At 41.4% G+C, this 19,187-nt stretch overlaps 1 protein-coding gene across 1 annotated transcript; it reads right to left on the minus strand.

Moving 5' to 3' along the window:
- Positions 1-435: 435 nt before the first annotated feature.
- On the minus strand, positions 436-14,966 carry LOC120709901. Its single transcript, XM_039995529.1, has 7 exons — positions 14,844-14,966; positions 14,493-14,579; positions 10,694-10,744; positions 7,375-7,530; positions 6,821-6,871; positions 3,232-3,378; positions 436-858 (listed from the first exon to the last, which is right to left on the minus strand). The coding sequence occupies exons 1-7, from the start codon at positions 14,964-14,966 to the stop codon at positions 490-492; spliced, it is 984 nt and encodes a 327-aa protein (XP_039851463.1). The 3' UTR covers positions 436-489.
- Between the last annotated feature and the right edge of the window lie 4,221 nt (positions 14,967-19,187).

A 19,187-nucleotide genomic window follows, 5' to 3' on the forward strand; every position in this document is an offset into this window, starting at 1 on the left:
TATAAAAGTGATGGTGGACTTGAGTGAGTAAACACCTAAATGGTCGTACTGAAGAAGAACAAATGAAAATCAAAGACGCCAAACAAACAAAGACATCAAAATTGGGAGTCAAGTTGATTGAATTTTTCTAATTTTTTAGAAAATATAAAATCACCATCAAAACCACCCTAAGGGCCACATTTGTTTGGTTTTGATAGTTGGATGGTGTTATCCGGTTTTGTAGTTGAAGGATGAAAATCCGACTTTTGCGATATTTCGAGAATGTAACCCGGACTTTTCAAAAAAAAAAGGTTAGCCATAGCAATTTTCAATGACAACATGCATCCAACTATACTTTTGAAATTTGCAGGTTGTCCAAAAGATACAAATCATACAACCGCTTGCCAACATCGATTAATTTCTACTCCCTTGATTATTATCTTTGCTAGTGTGATATTACGATTGCCTTTTATTTGAAGCCAATATCTTTTCAACGTTAGTTACAGCCGATCATTTGTTACAACCTGGTCCGCCGTAATACACATACATGCCAGCTGCATCCTGACCATACCGACTGACAGAGTAACAATCCTCTCTCGTGCTCTTGGCAAAGGTAGCCCGAGTGTCCGGAGTGACCAGCTGATAGAGCTCATTGAAAACTCGGAGGTTCCTCACAAAGGCTGCTTTTCCAAATCCTTCCGAGGCAAAATGCCCGCTGCCCATCTGTGGCAGGGCCCCTGCTGCTGATTTCCGAACAAGGCCGCCTGCGTACTGAATGGTAGCTTTGTCTTTCATGCTCCTGAACAGCTCGGTTGGCCAGTATCCAATCATTGTGTTATCGGGGCCGAATGCTAACCACCAGTGTCCGGTCGCTGGATCCTGATGTAGAAGTACAACACAATTATCACAAAAATAATTTATTATAGGTTACAGCCAAACGAGGGATCAGTAGATACATGTTAATGGCTTGATAGATGACTCAGTCTAAAAAAACCCCACATATTTAGTGAACTTCTCCGCGTTGTTCTCTAGGTTGTTGGTAGTTTATTTTCAAACTTCTAAGATAAGTACAAATGAATAAAATCTCTATTTATCTTATTTATCGTTTCCTGTCATGTAGCCAATGTTTACGATTACTTCCTCTGATTTTGTATTCGTACTTTCCAAAAGAAATGTGATGTGATATATTTGTACATGTCAAAGCAATTACTAGCATCATTTCTATGTGATCATCAGGGGCGGCCTTGGGCCCGTGCGGGTTGTGCGGCCGCACAGGACCTCCAAATTTGAAAGACTCCCAAAATTTGAAGTATACCTTATGTATAGTAATATATGAGGTTTCAATTTCATTAATTTGCAGCTCAATCTGTGGCAAAACGAGGCCCAAATTGCACCCCAAAAGTCACACATCGTATTCTCGACTCCGCTCAGTGGCCGCGGGCGGCGCTCGACTCGATCACGGACACCAAAGGCAAGACCGACGCCTCTTCCTCTTCTATCGTGCACTGAGATTGGTGCCTGAGCCTCGCAGAGGCGGAACAGACTCGGTTATTGTTACTATTGTTTAATTTTAACAGGCCATTAGGCTCCCTTCTTAATATTTTGAACTGGGCAGCCCTGGTTTGGCCAGGACGCCTCTGATGATCATAGAACCCTTATGACTAACGAGTTTTAAGTTGAATCACAAGTAAAGGCGCAAATGCATCGGATACAGATGGATATACACCGAAATGAATACATAGCTATTTTTTACTTGGGTTAGGATACAATTATTGTCTCATGGTTCTTGTGTAAAACCTATAAATTGTGCGGATGATAAAAAAAATTTGTTGGTAACTGCCTCCACCTATGGAAGCTGCCACCACAAAGTAAGTGCTTGCTGAAGCTCCCTGCCCTAATATTTTAATTTGTGGTTGCGAGATTACGGTAATACGATGTAGCCTAAACCCAATGGCACACAGTGTCACACTCAAATTTGATTATAGAAGGTCTAAGAGAGGTAATTAAGTGTGCGGGCTTGACTAGTGACAGCTGCTGACAGTGGTGAGTACCGCGAGCAGAGATTCGTGGTATCCCCTGTTTAGAGATTCAGCCAGTGGTGCAATATGTAGTAGATTTCGTCTTGGAGAGTGTTCAGTGTACACAGGGATTTAGACTGATTTGGGCCGCTCAAAAGCATAACACTTTACGTCTTGTGTGTTTTTGATTATAGTTCTCTGGCAGTCTCTTCCTCTGAGTGGTTTTCTGTGCTCGAGAGGAGCCTATCTCTTTACAAATCACCATTCTACTCTATTTATAGCCTTCTCCCCGGGCATTGGGAAGAGGCCTATTGCTAATGGTGTGAATACGGTGTTTAATGACGGGCACCGACCTGCAAGTGGCATCTATGGTCCTGGCACGGTGCTGGTGTGCAGGCCAAGTTTGACGTCCTTGCTCGAGAAACCCCCGAGGTGTCCCGGGGTGACTCCTATGCTCATCCCGTGACACGTAGACCTCCCGGGGTTCCGCTCTAGACACGACCTGGGATCACAGCTCTGATGTCCCGGGTTGGCTTGATGCAACGTGCTGCAGCACTGGAGGGCTCCACCCACGTGACCCGAAGGGGAACGATCCCCCGAGCCAGCTACCACGGTTTTCCGTAATCATGTTGTTTTTACAGGAAAGTCGTGTCATCCTCGGGCCTTGCACTTACAGCAGCAATGAGGCATAGTAATCGCGCCGTTGAGCGGTTTCTTTGCCGCGAACAGATCTCCTCTGCCCGACGACGTTTGTTCTTCCCTTACTGGCCCCTCTTAGGGCCCGTACCAAAGCCTTGGCTCTGGCCCAACATCTTGTTGTTGGGCTGGAGCAATCCTTTAGGCCCATCTAGCTCTGTCCTTTAGGCAAGGTTGAAGAGGATTGCCGGGACGAGGAGGTTAGGACCAGATCCAAAGTATGCACCATGATGGAGAAGTTGACGCTGAGGGAGGAGCAAATGATGGAGGAAGCGAGGGACACCGTGGGATGTGCACGGACTAGGAAGCATGGTGAAGAATGTCGGGTATACATTGGGTACAGTTAGTGTTCTATATTGTTCTATATTTTACATCTTTTAGTAGTAAATTAATTCTCCCTTTTCAAAGATCCTAATGTGATCAATGTTTGAGCCAGACGAATTTTAAAAAAATGGTAGAAATTAACTATATCTAATACAAACCAGTGAAGAGAGTATGTGTTGAATGGATAATATTCAAACATGTGCAGATACAATACCTTAGACACTTGAATATGAATTGAATATTGTGGTCCATCATATACGGAAATTGGTTGCAGTCTTCCCCCAAGACCAATACTTTGGCTAACTTGCACAAATCCAGGACAGCGGAGATCATAGCAACTTCTCTGGTGCTTAGTGTCGTCCTGGTACCAAAAATGAAGCAGAGATTAAGGTACTTTCTGCATGGTGATTTTTTTTAGTTACATGCCTTCAAACTAAGACCACACAACTGCTTGCACATTTTTAAACTTGATAGCTACAGATGTAATGCTATAAAGTTGTATTCAGTGAGTCATTAATGAAGGCTTAAAGGGTATCCCAATGGACGGTATCATCATATTAATTAAGAGGCACATATGGTTTTGTTTGCTGATGTGTCAAATAATTAAATAAAAGAGAGAAGGATGATGTTGTATCTTGCAAGATGTGCTTTGGCACTCAATCAAACATTTTACCATAAATGATGTTTTCTGTTTATTATAATAGGCACACACCACAATAATTTTATTACTTTTTGAGTGCTACTACATTTGGATCCAAGTACTAATGTGTGAAAGTGCTAAACTTTAGCACCAGCTCATCCAAACGGAAGTGCTAATAGGGTTTAGCCAAGACTCAAAAACTTCAGCATGTGTATGAGTGCTAATATGTGCTAAAGTTTAGCACTCAACTTTAGTCGTTGCTCCAAACAGGGCCTAAGTAACAACAATACAATAATACTACGTAGATTGGAAGGGCTATATCACTCTACACACGAATTCAATATGGCATTTCATCAATAACGTGGCAATCTCAGATACCACATGATGATACTATATAAATTAGGTTTATCTTAGTTTACTACTCCCACTCAATTTGGGTGACCCCAATAATAAACTAGTTTATTGCTAGCTATGCATTGTCCATGTCACTATCTAGTAGATAGTATAAGAGACGTTCTCTTCAATAAACTAGCCATAGCAAATTATTCAAAAGTAGTAAGGCCCACATGTAATATATGATTATTAAGTGTGATTTAAATTGTTAATTTGTACCCACTGAAAATGAATGGAGGGAGTGGTATAGCTAGCTTTAATTTATCTCTTCTCTCTTCTTCTTCTTCTTCCTCGCCTAAGAAAAATTTGGCATGAGTTTCTTGTAGCTAACAGGTTTGTCTTGTCGCAGGAGTTCTTATACACATAAGGGCACCAGAAGCAATGTATTATCTATAAAACCTATAAAGTTAGTCCCCACTAAAATTTATTAACTCTATTTCTTTCAACATGCAAGCTATCCATGTCATCATCCACTATGACCTTCTATTTATGCATTCTACCTATTTTCTGTGCACAACCACAAATCACTATTGTAAGCCATCAATTCTAGCACAAATGATTCCCCTACCACAACAAACACACCTGAAAGGAGCTGAAGAAAACCAAAGGTTGTCACTGCAATACAAAGAAACCCAAAGATCGTCCCTACAATCGAGTTTAAATAACTCCACTCCAGCTCCGGCATGCCCTTTCCTACTCGGCACGGCTGTAGCTAAGGGTATCGTCGACTTCATCTTCAGCAACGCTGCCGCCGTGCTGCAGGGTTGCAACCTCCATGCAACAACCAGAGCAACATCTAGAAAAAAAGGAGATGAAAGGTCTTTGGTGGTATTTACGCTCATCTTCAAGGTTTTTGGTTTTCAATCTCCATTTTTATGGTTTTCTGATGGGAAGAAAAAGAGGTGGACAAAGAATAATGTAATAATAAGAATACAAGGATAAAGATTAAAGGAAAAAAAGAAAAAGATGAAAAATAAAGGAGAAAAGGAAAATGTAGAGAAAATAAACAGGAACAAATAAAATGAGAGAGAAAAAGAAAAAAAGTATAAAGAAATAAAAAGAAAATTTTGTCTCATACTTTACGAGTGTTATTTTGTCATTAATATTTTATTTAGCTAAAATAATCTTCCTTTTATGTCTCAAGTCCCGCAGCAACGTGCGGGGAATCACCTAGTTTAGACTAAGGCTAGTCTCAACCTCAAACTGCAAACTGGTTTCTATAGAAACCACGTCGGCAAAAAACTCCATTAGGAAACTAAGCTGCCCAACACATGATTTCTTCCATTGGATCTGTAATAAATGCAGCTCGCCGGTCACCACGCCAATGGCGAACCGTGAGCCCTGGCCCACATATGGAAACGAGGTGGTCGCCCCCAATGCCGACGGTTTCCTTTGGCATTGGAGGGTGGTTTCTCAATTAAGAAACTGTTTTCTTCTTTTCTCTTCTCTTTCGTCATTAACTTACTTGCTATATCACCAAATTGCTTATGTAGCAGCCTCATCAATGCTATGGAAGCCATCCTAGTAGGAGAGTTGGGACGGCTCTAAGTAGTCCATATATAGTAGTGGGATGCCTTGCACTGTGGTGGCTACAAGGTCAGGTGCACTCTTCAGTATAAAATTTGATGTTACCCAAACACCTGATCCCTCCTTCCCTCCCTCGTTGTTGCCATTCACACCCAAAGAATAGAGAAATGCATCGTTTATTCTTATGTACTGTCTATAGTGCTATGGGTGACCATAAGAGAATATCATGTAATGTAGCCTTGCTAGCTATTATATTTTCTATGCCATCCAAAGATATCACTATTGCACAAACTTTCATGTGGTTTAGCTTAGGGATGCAAGATATATTTTGTGTCGGGTCGGTACAAAAAAATTTGATAAAATAAACTAGAATAGCATTTTGTGTAAATAATTTGGGAGAGAAAATGAACTAGGTGGCATACCATCATAATTAATTAGCTAACCCAAAAAACACCATTTAATACTCACTTGCATCCTTAGGTTAGCTATATCACATTTCTCAAAACTAATATAGACCCACAATAATAGAGTGATATAATTTATATGTGTCTTGAAGTGTGGTATAGACCATCCACCAGCTAGTAGGTAGCTTCTATCTCTTGTTCCTCTATTTCTCACATGAATAATTGATGAAACAATAGGGATGCAAATTATATATATTTTGGGTCATTGGGTCGACCCAGAAAGTTAATAAAATGAACTAGAATGGCATTCTGCGTAAATAATTTGGGAGAAGAAATGAGAGTGGCATGTCATCGTACTAATTAGGTAACCCAGAAAACTCTATTGAATACCCACCTGCATCCTTATGAAATATATATATTCTTATAGCTATCTGACTTGACATTGTTAAACGTGCCATAAGATTTATTTACAATATAGATTAGTTTCACAGTATATATGGATGGTCAATGGGGGGTTTGCATGTATTGCGTGTAGAGTGTTTTACCATCACATTGTGGCAGCCTTATAACACCCACCCAATTTATTATCAATCAATTATTTGCATCACATGCACCTACGCAATTGAACTTGTCAAAAAAAAAATTAACCTGGAGTATCTTCATATGTAATAATTAAGAATAATATTGAAAGCAGCAACATAACAGAAACTACTCTCACAGTGCACTCTTTCACAGTCTGAAAATACACTGAAACAAAATTAATTATGAACGATGAATGCCGACAATTGAAATGTAAAAAAAATATCAATATATCAAATGAGAGCGAAGTATATTGTTACCCAATATATGTGGAACCTAGCGAAATTGTCACCACTTAATCTTGGGTACACCTGAAAAAGGATCATAGAGACTGCCATCAGTATGTTTTATACAACATCAGATCTTTTTTTACTGGTCTATTAGTAAATTCCCCAAAGATATTATTAACATATGTGTAAGGATAGTTAGTTTATTTTTATAGATCATATCCCTTTACTGTGTGGTAACTCAAAAGGTTCATCACCTAAATTATTTTGTGAAACTAAAACTACAGTATATTCTACTGACAGTTCAGGTTCAACATTGTAGTATTTTATTAGTCATTTTTTCTCTTGTGTATATATGAGAAGCTGAGCTATATGAATATAATTGGTTGGTTTGCTTGCAATTCCCTTAGGTCACAAGTCAGAGAAAATCACATATAGCATCTAGATGTTCAAAGTAAAAGTCTTTAACCATGATTTTTTTAGATAACTAGATAGATTGATAATGCAAGATAGATATCATTACATTCTACACCTTTAAAATATAGACCGTATTATTTAGGAATGGAAGGAACTGGAGTGATACTAACATAGGCACCAGCACCTATTCCTTCGGCTTCATGTCCAATCATTATCAATGATACACTGCGCTCATCATCGTTTGCACCTTTCACTTCTGGCTGGTAGACATTTATTTCAACTCGTATGCCATATATTACAGATAATGTTGACTTGATTCCCGCAACCTATTGTTCTCGATAAATTATTTGGGTGAAGGGGCAAAGTTGCAAAGATACATGGCACATGCACATCAGTGATTTACATATAGCACAAAAGGGTTTTACTTGTCATGAGTTAGTGTCAACATTATGCAATAGTCACAATCATTCTTAATAATAAGCATTTTGGCATCCAAGCCTCCTTAATGAAAAGGACAAGATTTTTAGGCAACTTTTTCTATAAAAAAATAAATGGATGAACCACTAAAGAGATCGGCATGCATTTAAGGCAAATACACTCGTAGAAAAAAAAGGATGATCATTCTAATTGTGTGCGCATGTTGACCTCGAGGTATCTAATCATTCTAATTGAGCTCAAAGCCTACACATACATATGTACTCTTTTCTTTACGAGATGTGTATTAATATCAGCATTAAGCTATAAATAATATTTGTGTTCACATACGCAAGAGGCATTGTACATTATTGTTCTGTAAGAAGTGTAAGGATCTTACTTCAGAAATAAGTAGCTAGGACTTTCAAAAGTAGCTACTCCCTCCGTTTCAAATTGTAGATCGTTTTGGCATATTTAGATACATAGATTTTACTATGCACCTAGATAAACATTATGTCTAGATGCATGACAAAAATTATGCATCTAGATTTGCCAAAACGACCTACAATTTGTAACGGAGGGAGTAGAATTTTCAATCATGACTCTGACATTAATGTACATGGCTTGGCACTAATATTACCGTGCATGTATACATGACAACAGCCTATGTAAATTATTAGATAGGATAGGTAAAAATAGAAAATTCTCTCAAAATTAGAATCCAACAGCCTCTCTATCTACCTCCCCTCGGTGTCCCGGTCGGCATCACACCCTTCGCGCTAGCAATCTTTACCACGCCGCTGCTCCCACAGTCCCACTTGCCATCCTCGCGCTCCTGCCTTCCTGCGCCGCTGCAACGCCTTCCTACGCCACTCCCGCAGAGAAATTGCCGGCGGTACAGTGGCGATGGGGACAGAGACGGGACCGAGACTGCGATTGCGACTTGGAGAAGAAGGGTGGGGAAGAGCCGTCAAGGAGATCGATGGCGTCGAGAAGCGGGCAGGGGTAGCGGCGGCTTGATCTATCTATCGGCGGCGGTGAAGCTTCTCGACCCTATGGCGGGCTGGCGTCACTATCTGGCGGTCTTGGATGGGGTGGCCCCGGCCACGGCAGCCCAGTCGGCGGAGGTCAAGTGCTCCTGACCGACGGTGCGACGGCGCGCCGTGTAGGCCCGCGCGACGGCGAGTCGTGCGTCCAGCACGGGGGCGGGACGCCGCTGCAAAAGGGAGTAGTGTGGCGCAAGTGTGGTTTCGTCCTGGGGCAGCCACGGATGGGGATCGGGGAGCATCCATCGATGGGGATTGGGGAGGAGGAGGATGACAAGGTGGGCCCCACACGTTTGTGAGATGGAGAGAGAGGAGAGAAGATAGAAGAGTTGGATATAAAGAGAGAGATTTGACTAGTTTGTTGGAGTGTAGCAAAATATGAAGAGAAAACTTTAGTTAAATGAGTAGCTACATAGGAATATAGAGAGTGAGATTTAGCTAAGCTTTTGGAGATGCTAAGACATGCCAATAGAGCAGCCTCCTGAGACAATTTCTCATTCAACATGTTAAAATAACAATTATTTTCCCCATTTACCGAGAAAATGTAGGAAAAGTAGTCAAAGAAATTGTGTGTTATATAGTTAATTAAATTGGCATTTCATGAGAAAACTAATATAAATATATTATATCCTATCTTTTTTTAGAAATATGATGCTTAGGATAAGCTATTTTGTTCAAAAATGACAAACGCCATATTTTCAAAAATAGATAGTACATTTACCAAGCTTCTCTAACATGCTTACAGTACAGATACTTGTGAATCTTTTTTTTGCTCTTTCAAATGTATACTACTTCTGTGACATCCCAGCCCAAGGCTTAATAGGATTAATAGGATACTCATACCAACAAGTTGCAACTTCTTTTTCGGATGCCGGTCTCCAAAGAACTCCGAGGTTAAGCGTGCTTGACCCGGAGCAATTTAGGGATGAGTGACCGGGAAGTCATTCCCGGGTGCACACGAGTGAGGACAAAGTGTGCAGAAAAGACATGTGTTGGTCTGTGAGGATAGTCTGTGTCCTAATTAAGTTGCCAGATGTAAGCGGGCTCGGCCTCGGGGAGGCGGGACGTTACTGAATGGTATCAGAGCCGACTCTCACGGTTTCACGGGCACCTACGGACGTAAGTGCACGGGCATGAGCACGGTCGCGTGGGGCGCAGATGCCACCAGCATGTGGACGGCGCGTGGTGGGTCAGTGCGCGGGCATCTGGGATGCGCCATTGGCACTGGACGCACGGACGTGGCACAGAGATCGTTGGCACTGGACGCACGGGCGTGGCACATGGGCCATTGGCACTGGACGTACGGGACGTGGCCAAGAGAGGACGTTCCTGGCTTGGGATTGACCGACGAGGACGTCGGTCTCTTAAGGGGGTGACTATGTGACACCCCAGCCCAAGGCTTAATAGGATTAATAGGATACTCGTATCAACAAGTTACAATTTCTTTTCTGGAAGCTGGTCTCCAAAGAACTCCAAGGTTAAGCGTGTTTGACCCGAAGCAATTTGGTGATGGGTGACCGACCGGGAAGTCATTCCCGGGTGCGCACGAGTGAGGACAAAGTTTACAAAAAAGACATGTATTGGTCTGTGAAGATAGTTTATGTCCTAATTAAATTGTCAGATGTAAGCGGGTCCGGCCTCAGGGAGGCGGGACATTACACCTTCCTATCGTAAATATAATGTGTCATGTTATGATTATATATCGTACTGGTCAAACTTTCTAAGTTTGACCATCAGTACATAATGTAAATTGATATGTAAGATTGATGTTAGTAGATTCATAATATATAGGCTATCTCATAACATGCAAGCCATTTTAAGTATCTTGATTTTTTTAGCTAGTCAAAGTTTTCACCTTGTAGACAGTGTCTAAAATAGAGGGACAAGCTAATAAAATTACCTCTGCTCGACCATTGCCATCATGACTGATGGAACTTATTGACATGTTTTCTCCTTTATTGTTTTGCAAAATGGGAACCGTTCCTGTGGGGCACTCCACGACAGGTAGCTGTTTGTTTGAATCCCAAACTTGTGGTGGCGATCTTATATTTAGTCCTGGTAGAAAAGAGCTTGGTTTCATCTGTGTGACAAGTAAAATTGCATGGTTGTCAAGCATGCCCACAAATAGTAATTAATGTACTTCATTTCAAACATGTAGGGAATGAAATAATGGGTTTGGAAACCGATTATGTCATTGATCTCTTATCGTGTTCCAAATTTACATGTGTCATTGGTATAGTATGTAGGTGCGGGTCCTTATAAATTGAGTTATAAATTATTCAGCACCGAAATGTTAATCAAGAGCATGGCACTATCCGGATTGCGAGTTGTGCTAGGTTTTGCCTTGGCCAAAATACTTCACGAGGACAAATAATAATTCCCAACATAAACACGAGGACAAAATAGCACTATGACTAAATGAGACTTAGAAAAAACACATGGCTCTTTTGGAAATTGTATAGAAGAAAAATATATAACCACTGGCTGAGCTAGACCAATTCAACCTAGCTAGTAACATTCCAAGTTTTCATGTAATGTTTTCCACGAATGCAAAAAATGCTACAATAATTACTTTTTGTAAATAAAGTTCAAACCTGAACCTAAAAGGTCAAGACCTCACTACGAAAAAAGATTTTTAAGGGCAAATAAAAATATATTTTTAGGGACGGAGTGCATACCCGCCCGTACTTCTAGCAGCTAATAAGAATCGACGGGTAACGTGCCCATTCCTACAAATACATTTGTAGGAGCAGATCCCCTACAAATCAATTTTCAGAAAATGAAAAAATAGAAAAATATTGAAAACAATAAAAGGCAAAAGAAAAAATATCAGCCAACCGGCCACCACCACAAGCCCCTCTACTACCGAGAAACTATTTTTTTTACGAAATATACAAACTTGTGTAAACCAAGGTTTGAACCGCTTAGCTCAAGTTTTGCACGTACCCTCCTCTCCACCAACCTCTTTAAACCCTAAACCCTAAACCCGAAACCCCGAACCCTAAACCTAACCGCCGCCGGCAAGGCAGAGTAGGAGCGGCAGCAGCAAGCGCAAGGAAGGAGGAGGAGGAACTCGCGAGGAAGGAGGAGTTACTGGCGGTGTTACCTTATTTGACCAAATGGAGGTAAAAATCGCCTTCAAGCGGTGCCATCGCGCAAACGATACATAGCCGTGGTGGGCGCGAGCTCCTGCAGCAAGCGACGGCCAAGTGGCCAGGAAGAAGCAAGACAAGGAGAAAAAAGAAAGAAAGAAAAAAAAAGATAACATGTGGGGGGGGGGGTTTCGATGAAAGATAGGGTCAAACACATGCTTTCGGAATCTGGCGGGACAAGGACGGGTCACATCCCGCTGCACCTAAGGTTGGATGAAAAACTCGTAGCTCAATAGCTCGCTCGACTCGGCTCGTTAGCGGCTCGGCTAGGCTAAGCTCGTCACAAAAAATTAGCGAGCCGAGCCTAGTATTTAGCTCGGCTCATTAACGAGCCAGCTGGAGCCAGGTCGCGAGCGTCTCGCGAGTCAAAACGAGCCGCTCAACGTCCTAGCCCAACTTAGATTTGGCCCATTTAACTTAGCCCAATCCACAGTTCATTCCCTAGGCCCAGAGCTCTCTCTCGATCTCTCCTCAACCTCGTAGTCTCCCTCCCGAGATCCAATCCCAACGCCCACCTCGCGACCTCCCCCAGGCACGACACTCTCCGGGCCTCCTGATGCCACGGCGGGTCAGCAAGGCGCTGGCCGGGCACCTCAACAGAGCACGCCGCGCACGGCGAACCGCACCCGCCCGTGTCCCGCGGCTCCACGCCGCCGCTGGCACCCCGTGCGCCGCCCCACCCCTGTCCCGCGATTCCACATCGCGGTCGCCGGCCCCTCGTGACTCCCCTGCTCTCGTCTCGTGGCTGCACGCCGCGGCCGGTGGACCCGCGCGCCGTCCCGCTCCCATCCCGTGGTTCCGCGCCGCCCCCGCCGTCTACCCTGCGCGGCCGGTGGATCCGCGCGCCACCCCCGCCATGGCTCTGCCAAGCTAGCTCGCGAGCTAAACAGGCCAACTCGAGCCGCCAAACGAGCCGAGCTGAGCCCAACTTCTAGCTCGCTATGATAACAAGCTGAGCCGAGCCAGCTTGTTATCTTAACTTCCAGCTCGAGCTAAGCCGAGCCGAGCCGAGCCGGCTTGATATCCAGCCTTAGCTGCACCCCGTTGAGTGTCCGCTATGTAGTAGGCTGGACTATTTTTGTGCTTCACATATCTGTCGTTATGCGCTGGGCTTTGGCCCAGAACAACATTTGTTGCTCGTGCCTACCACAAGCCCACAAACTGCCAGTACACTCATATCTTCTTGGGGGGGGGGGACAGTTTTGGAGCAGAATTATATATATATATACACACACACACTTGTAACTTAGCTTGTATTAGAATGGAGAGAGGTGAGTGGAGGTGATTGGATCTTCGCTGATACTATGCTCAATTTTGACCACCAATTCGTTTCTAGAACTGGAGGTGATATATATTTCCACCATAGATCTAATCCCCACAAACTATTGAACCAGAGGTGAAAATTGAACAATATAAAACCTCTTCTCCCCTTCGTCTCCACCCTGACGGCTGACGCCCACCATTTATTTCACTATTATTGTGGCCATTTTTCACCAAAGTGGTCATTGAGGCTCCCAGTATTTGAATAATACACATGACCCACTTGTTCTAAGGTTGGGTCAGAATTAACCTTGAATTAACAAATTTTCCCTTATCGAATAAATGGGTCTGAATGGGTGTACGAACTCTAACCTAGTTTGCAGTACTCAGGTGTGACTTAGGCTGGCCAATTTCAGTTTGGTAGGCTTCAAAACTCAATTTATTGAGAGAGAAAGAAAGAGAATGCATACAAAGTGGGAAAAACACAAGTACAGCCATGTTTGCCGTGGAAAGCACAATTATTACATTTTTTGTGGGAACCCCTAAAATTGTAATAATGTAGGGGCCAAATAATGAAAGTTCCACTATTATATAATTTATGAATCTGATTTTGCATGAAAAATATAATGTACGTTGGTAATTTTATTTCTGATTAAGTAAATGCGCAGGGCTGTTTGGACTAGACCTGGGCATGGGCTGCCCGACCCAACCCGCCCGAAAATAGCCCGACCCGACCCGACCCGACCCGAAGAGTTTGATGGGCGGGCTCGGGTCAAAATTTTTGACCCGGTATGACTGACGGGCCGGGCACGGGCTAAAAATTTTGACCCGAAACCCGAAAAACCCGAAGGAACCCGACATTTTACATAGGCCCGGCCCGACCCGACCCGAACCCGACCCGACTGGCTGTCGGGTCGGGTGCGGGCTCAATTTTACGGCCCGGCCACCGGGTCGGGTCGGGCACGGGCTGCTAGAAAAAACACCAGGCTTTTTTGGTCCGACCCGAACCCGACCCGGCCCGGAGGATGCCCAGGTCTAGTTTGGACATTGGCGGTCTCGAAAAATTATTCTATCTGGTTTCCTTGGTTTCTCTAATATTGAGCTCTTTGCCAAAGGGTACTTTTACATACTTTTATCTTGAATTTTTTTAGCTGTTGATCTATGAAAAGTATTTATAAAAATTAAATTAAATTAATATTGGTCCCACTTTTTGGTACTTGATTCCATATTTTGGAAGTACTGAGTACTTTACCCTAGGTACTTCTGGGTACTTCCTACATTCATCACAGTAGGATTTTATCAGATGGACTGCTCCTATTTTTTTAATTATTATAAAAATTCTTTATTTAATATTATATGTTATAGAAAAATTTACAAACATAAAACATCATTATCTTAATTTTGAGAGTGATATACCTGTATTACATGATCTTTGAGCAGCGGATGACCAAATGCCGGCTGTTGATTTATATTAATGCATACAAAGATATCTCCGTCTTCAGTCTGTATTATTTAAGTTCACATGGTCATCAGGTAGCCATCGTGCAAATTTATATTTCACTATGGGATCGATATGCAAATTTTTGGGACAAGTGAGTTGTTCCAGGAATTTTTATCTGAGCTAGAATTGGGATTTGGATCCCAATAACTCCTATCCAAATTAGCATGCCCTAAAACCGACTCAAAAGAAAACAGTTAATACAATATATATATATATATATATATATATATATATATATATATATATATATATATATGTACGCATACCTGAATGGTTTTGTTTACACTTCCGTATAGGGCACGTGAAGCAATATTTTCTCCATGCTTTGCTCCAGCCTTTGCTCCAATGGCTAGGTAAAAGCATAAAACTATAACCAGCTTATGTTCCATGGTAGGAGTTCCAAGTGGGTGATGGTTGTGCCCTCGCTCGTACGTCCAAATTTATAGACTTCGTGGAGCCATGATAGAGGACAGAACCTATTGCTCCATATCCAAATAATTAACGCTATGAATATGAGCTAAGAATATCTTTCAAAATCTACAACAACTGAATTTAAAATTGGATATGGACTCGTACACTTTTAATAAATAACTATTGGATTTTATCAGAAATGACTGCATGCATCCGCAGACTACTCAATATCCTAATAATATTAATGCTTATATTCATAAACCCTTATATCTGCATGCTTATATTCGTCCGCAGACTACTCAATATGACAATATCTGCATGCTTATATTCATCCGCAGACTACTCAATATCCTAATAATATTAATGCTTATATCTGCATGCTTATATTCATCCGCAGACTAAATATCCTTATAATATCAAACTGGGATAAGAATATCCTTAAAAATTAAATCCACAAGCACTAATAAACTTAAATTGGACATGGACATATTTGTGCACTTTGAATACACAACTCTTATATTGCCATTTATAATTAAAAGTGGCTGCATGCATCCGAGGATGGCTCTATATCCAAAAAGCTTCACTGTTATGGAATGATTATATCAATATGATTATATCAATATGAGATAAGACTGTCTTCGAAACCCACAAGAATAATTAAATTTTAAATTGGACATGGACTCGTACACATTTTATACCAAACTCATATATTGGAATTAATTAAAAGTGACTGCATGCATCCTTGGATCGCTCTATATCCAAATAGCATTAATGCTAATGGAATTGTTTTATCAATATGAGATAAGAATATCTTTGAAAAATTACAGGCATTTATTTTTAAATTGAACATTGGCTTGTACACATTTAATACAAAATTCCTATATTGGGATCTATTAAAGGCGTGACTGCATCCATCCACTATATCCATATATATATATATATATATATATATATATATATATATATAAATACGGTTTGATATGCAACTAGTTGGTGGTATAAACCACTAGCCACACATTTCCTCCCTCCTGAAAACGAAAAGGTTTTGCTGATCTAGGTACTTTACAAAGTACTCTCCGTCCTAAAAAATTAGTCATTCTAGGATTCAAAATTTGTCACAAAAAATAAGTCACTTTACTCTATTTAGAAAATGCATTTGCATGTAAGAATCAATTGCTGCCAAATATGGATAATAAATAGGGGCAATCATGGTCATTTTCCCTTCCAGATAATCTATCCTAAAATTTCTAAGGTGACTTGTATTTTGGGACGGAGGGAGTATGTTTTTTGCAATTGTAAATGAACCTTCCATCTCTGTACCATCATTCCAAAGGTATATTCTACTTGTTACCAAATTAATTTTGAGGTTTACTGCAATAATTCATAAGCAAGATGATGTAGGTTGTCATCGGTGTTGCATTCTTTCATGATTGTGTAGTCAGTAATTCATTTGCATATATGCCTGGTCTGCTAGCTCTTCTTTTTTACGAGTGTACTGGAAGAGTTTTCATTGTTCTAGGAGGTTGTTCTAGCAAGACTTAGCTAATGATCCTCTAGTTCATAAACATTATATATGGTTTTGCTTTATACAACATCATTATAATGCATTTGTGGGTTTTTCATTAAGACTAGTGGAGTGCCCCTGTGTTTCAATAGTTTTAATATCTTGTGCTCAGTTATCTACATTCTTTGTCACTGAGTGAATTAAAACATGATTTTGGAGTTAGTAAATAAGTGCACAAATCACAAATGCCCTATACTAGATTAAAATTCCATGATTGGCATATGATGAACGCTTCACATTTTAAAGGATGATATAGAAACAAAGCATTCTTCCATGTTTCACCACCTTAATGTGATCCTACAAGATACCCGCAAAAAATAGTGATCCTACAAGAGAGTTAGGAAAATCAAATCCGTGTGTAAAAGAATTCGTTTCAATATTCAGGTTTGATATACAGAACCCAATAGTAATCTTACATGTAACAAACGATATTCTGTAAGGACGGAGAAGATTACAACATCCAATTTACATTGCTGAACTATTAGCATACCATGAGAAGGATAAGAAGCTTCTCTTTCAACATGTGCCCGAGATCAATAAATTCTGATGACCAAAACAGAGCCTTGCTCAGACATAAAACCTGATATTCTAAAAAGAACAAAAGGGCAACAAAGGGAGAGAAAAGACTCAAACTCAGATCTTACGACAATGCTGTTGTATCCATTCCCTTTTTTATTACTAAAATGATTCTACAGACTAATTACTAGTGCATTTTTACCATTTTAAGATCTCCTGCAAAAGAAGAAAGTAATTGATAATTAACAAGAATTCAAGATAAAGTATTGAGGCAGCATTAAACCATGCTGAAAATAGATGGAGCATTTTACGTTTCTGGAAACTAAACATACCCATTATTCAAGTACCCAGTATCTGACGAGTGGTGCACTGAGTCAGTAAGAGCCATCGAAAACGAAACACACTATATATACAGCAACTAACTCCCAATAATGGTTTCATTTATCTAAAAGAGTCACTTTAGATAATGATGGCCACACTTGATTTACATGGTAACCTCCATGTGCAAGAACAAATGAACATAATTAGCAAAAGAAAAATGATGGATCCGTGCAAAGCATAGTAGTTCAGCAAATTGATATATGCATCCCTGATCAGTATTAGAGTAATTCAGAGTACAACATACGTATAATTAGGCTTGTAAATAAATTTAAATTTTGATGAGGTCAACTCATCCAACGAACATATTTATGTATTATTCTGCACATAAAGCCAATAATTGAGAGGTAGGGAAAATATCGCCATGGGCAGAACGCATGCAGCTGATGATATTAGATACCCACGAGAGGAAGCACATGACGCAGGACAAGAAGACTGATGTGTGCTTATTTAGTATAGAAGATAGAGAAGAGAAGAAAAGAATCAAGCAAAGGAGAAGAAATAGGCACGTACAAAAATTGGAGTCGGAAATGAGTCAACCAAGGTTGCATGGTTAATGTGAACAACAACCACACCTCGTCACGCCTCACCCCAAACCTCGTCACTGCCCACCCAAAACTAACCAATTAAGCAAGACTCACTCCTGTAAAAGGTATAAAGCCCAACTGACACGTTATACTTGTTTGTGGAATTGTGGTATCCAATTATGAACTTATTTTTATTAACAGCAATAGTTCACCAACAAAGAAGTTCAGGAATCACGAGTAGCTAGCCAATATTATTTAATTTACATAGTAGAAGACAATGCAAGATAAATCTAGCTAGCAGTCCCTGGCTCCCTGTAATCTCTTCTCGTCTCGCTGTGTCACACGTACGCTTCAAAGCCTTCAACTCAAAACGTTGTGGTAGAAAGCTAGTGCGATACCATGATGAGTTACATTCACCAACTTGTGCAATGGTAAAGTTACACCAACTACTGTAACACCCGTATTTTCAAATTAGGAGCCTAAATAAATTTAATTAGGATTGTTAAAGGTGCGATAAGATTTTATTTAATTTCTTCTTGAATTTAGAGCATTTGTCGGGAATCAAATAAATTATTTAGCCATAAAATAAATATAAGGAAAATAGGTGTGTGCATTTCATGCTGGTTTGCATCTTTATTTGCTTGTTGTTCAACTTAAATTCAAATCTTTGAGTTTGAATTTAAATTGAAAGTGTTTGAAACTTTTTTTTGGAAAATGGAAAATCCTTTCTCTTCCTCCCTCCCTTTCCGCCCTGCCCATCTCTTTCTTTTTCTCTTTCACCCCGCGGCCCAGAAACTCTATCCCGCGGCCCGTTTTTCGCCTCCCGGCCCAGTCCGGCCCAGCGCCCCCTCCCCTCCCTGTCTCACCGCCAGGCGGGCCCCGCTCGTCGGGACCGTCTCCCTCCCCTGACCGAGCCGGACTCGAGCTCGAGTCCGACCCGGCCGCGCGCGCCGCCCCGCCTCCCTTGGGCCCGCACGCCCAGGCGCCAGGTCGCCCCTATAAAAGGAACCCGAGACCCCCCCCTTGACCTCGCCAAACCCGCAGCCGCCGCCTTAGCCCTCGCTAAACCTAGCTCCCAAAGCCGCCGCCTTCGTCGAGTTCGGAGCACGCCGCCGTGCCGCCGTTCCGCTCTGTTTTCTTGACGACATCACAGCCCCGGAGCTTCTCTGTGGTGAGAGCAAGCCCTCCGACCCCTTATATCTCTCTCTCTCTTT

The sequence above is a fragment of the Panicum virgatum genome, chromosome 5K, assembly GCF_016808335.1.
Source record: "Panicum virgatum strain AP13 chromosome 5K, P.virgatum_v5, whole genome shotgun sequence".
Lineage (NCBI taxonomy): Eukaryota > Viridiplantae > Streptophyta > Magnoliopsida > Poales > Poaceae > Panicum > Panicum virgatum.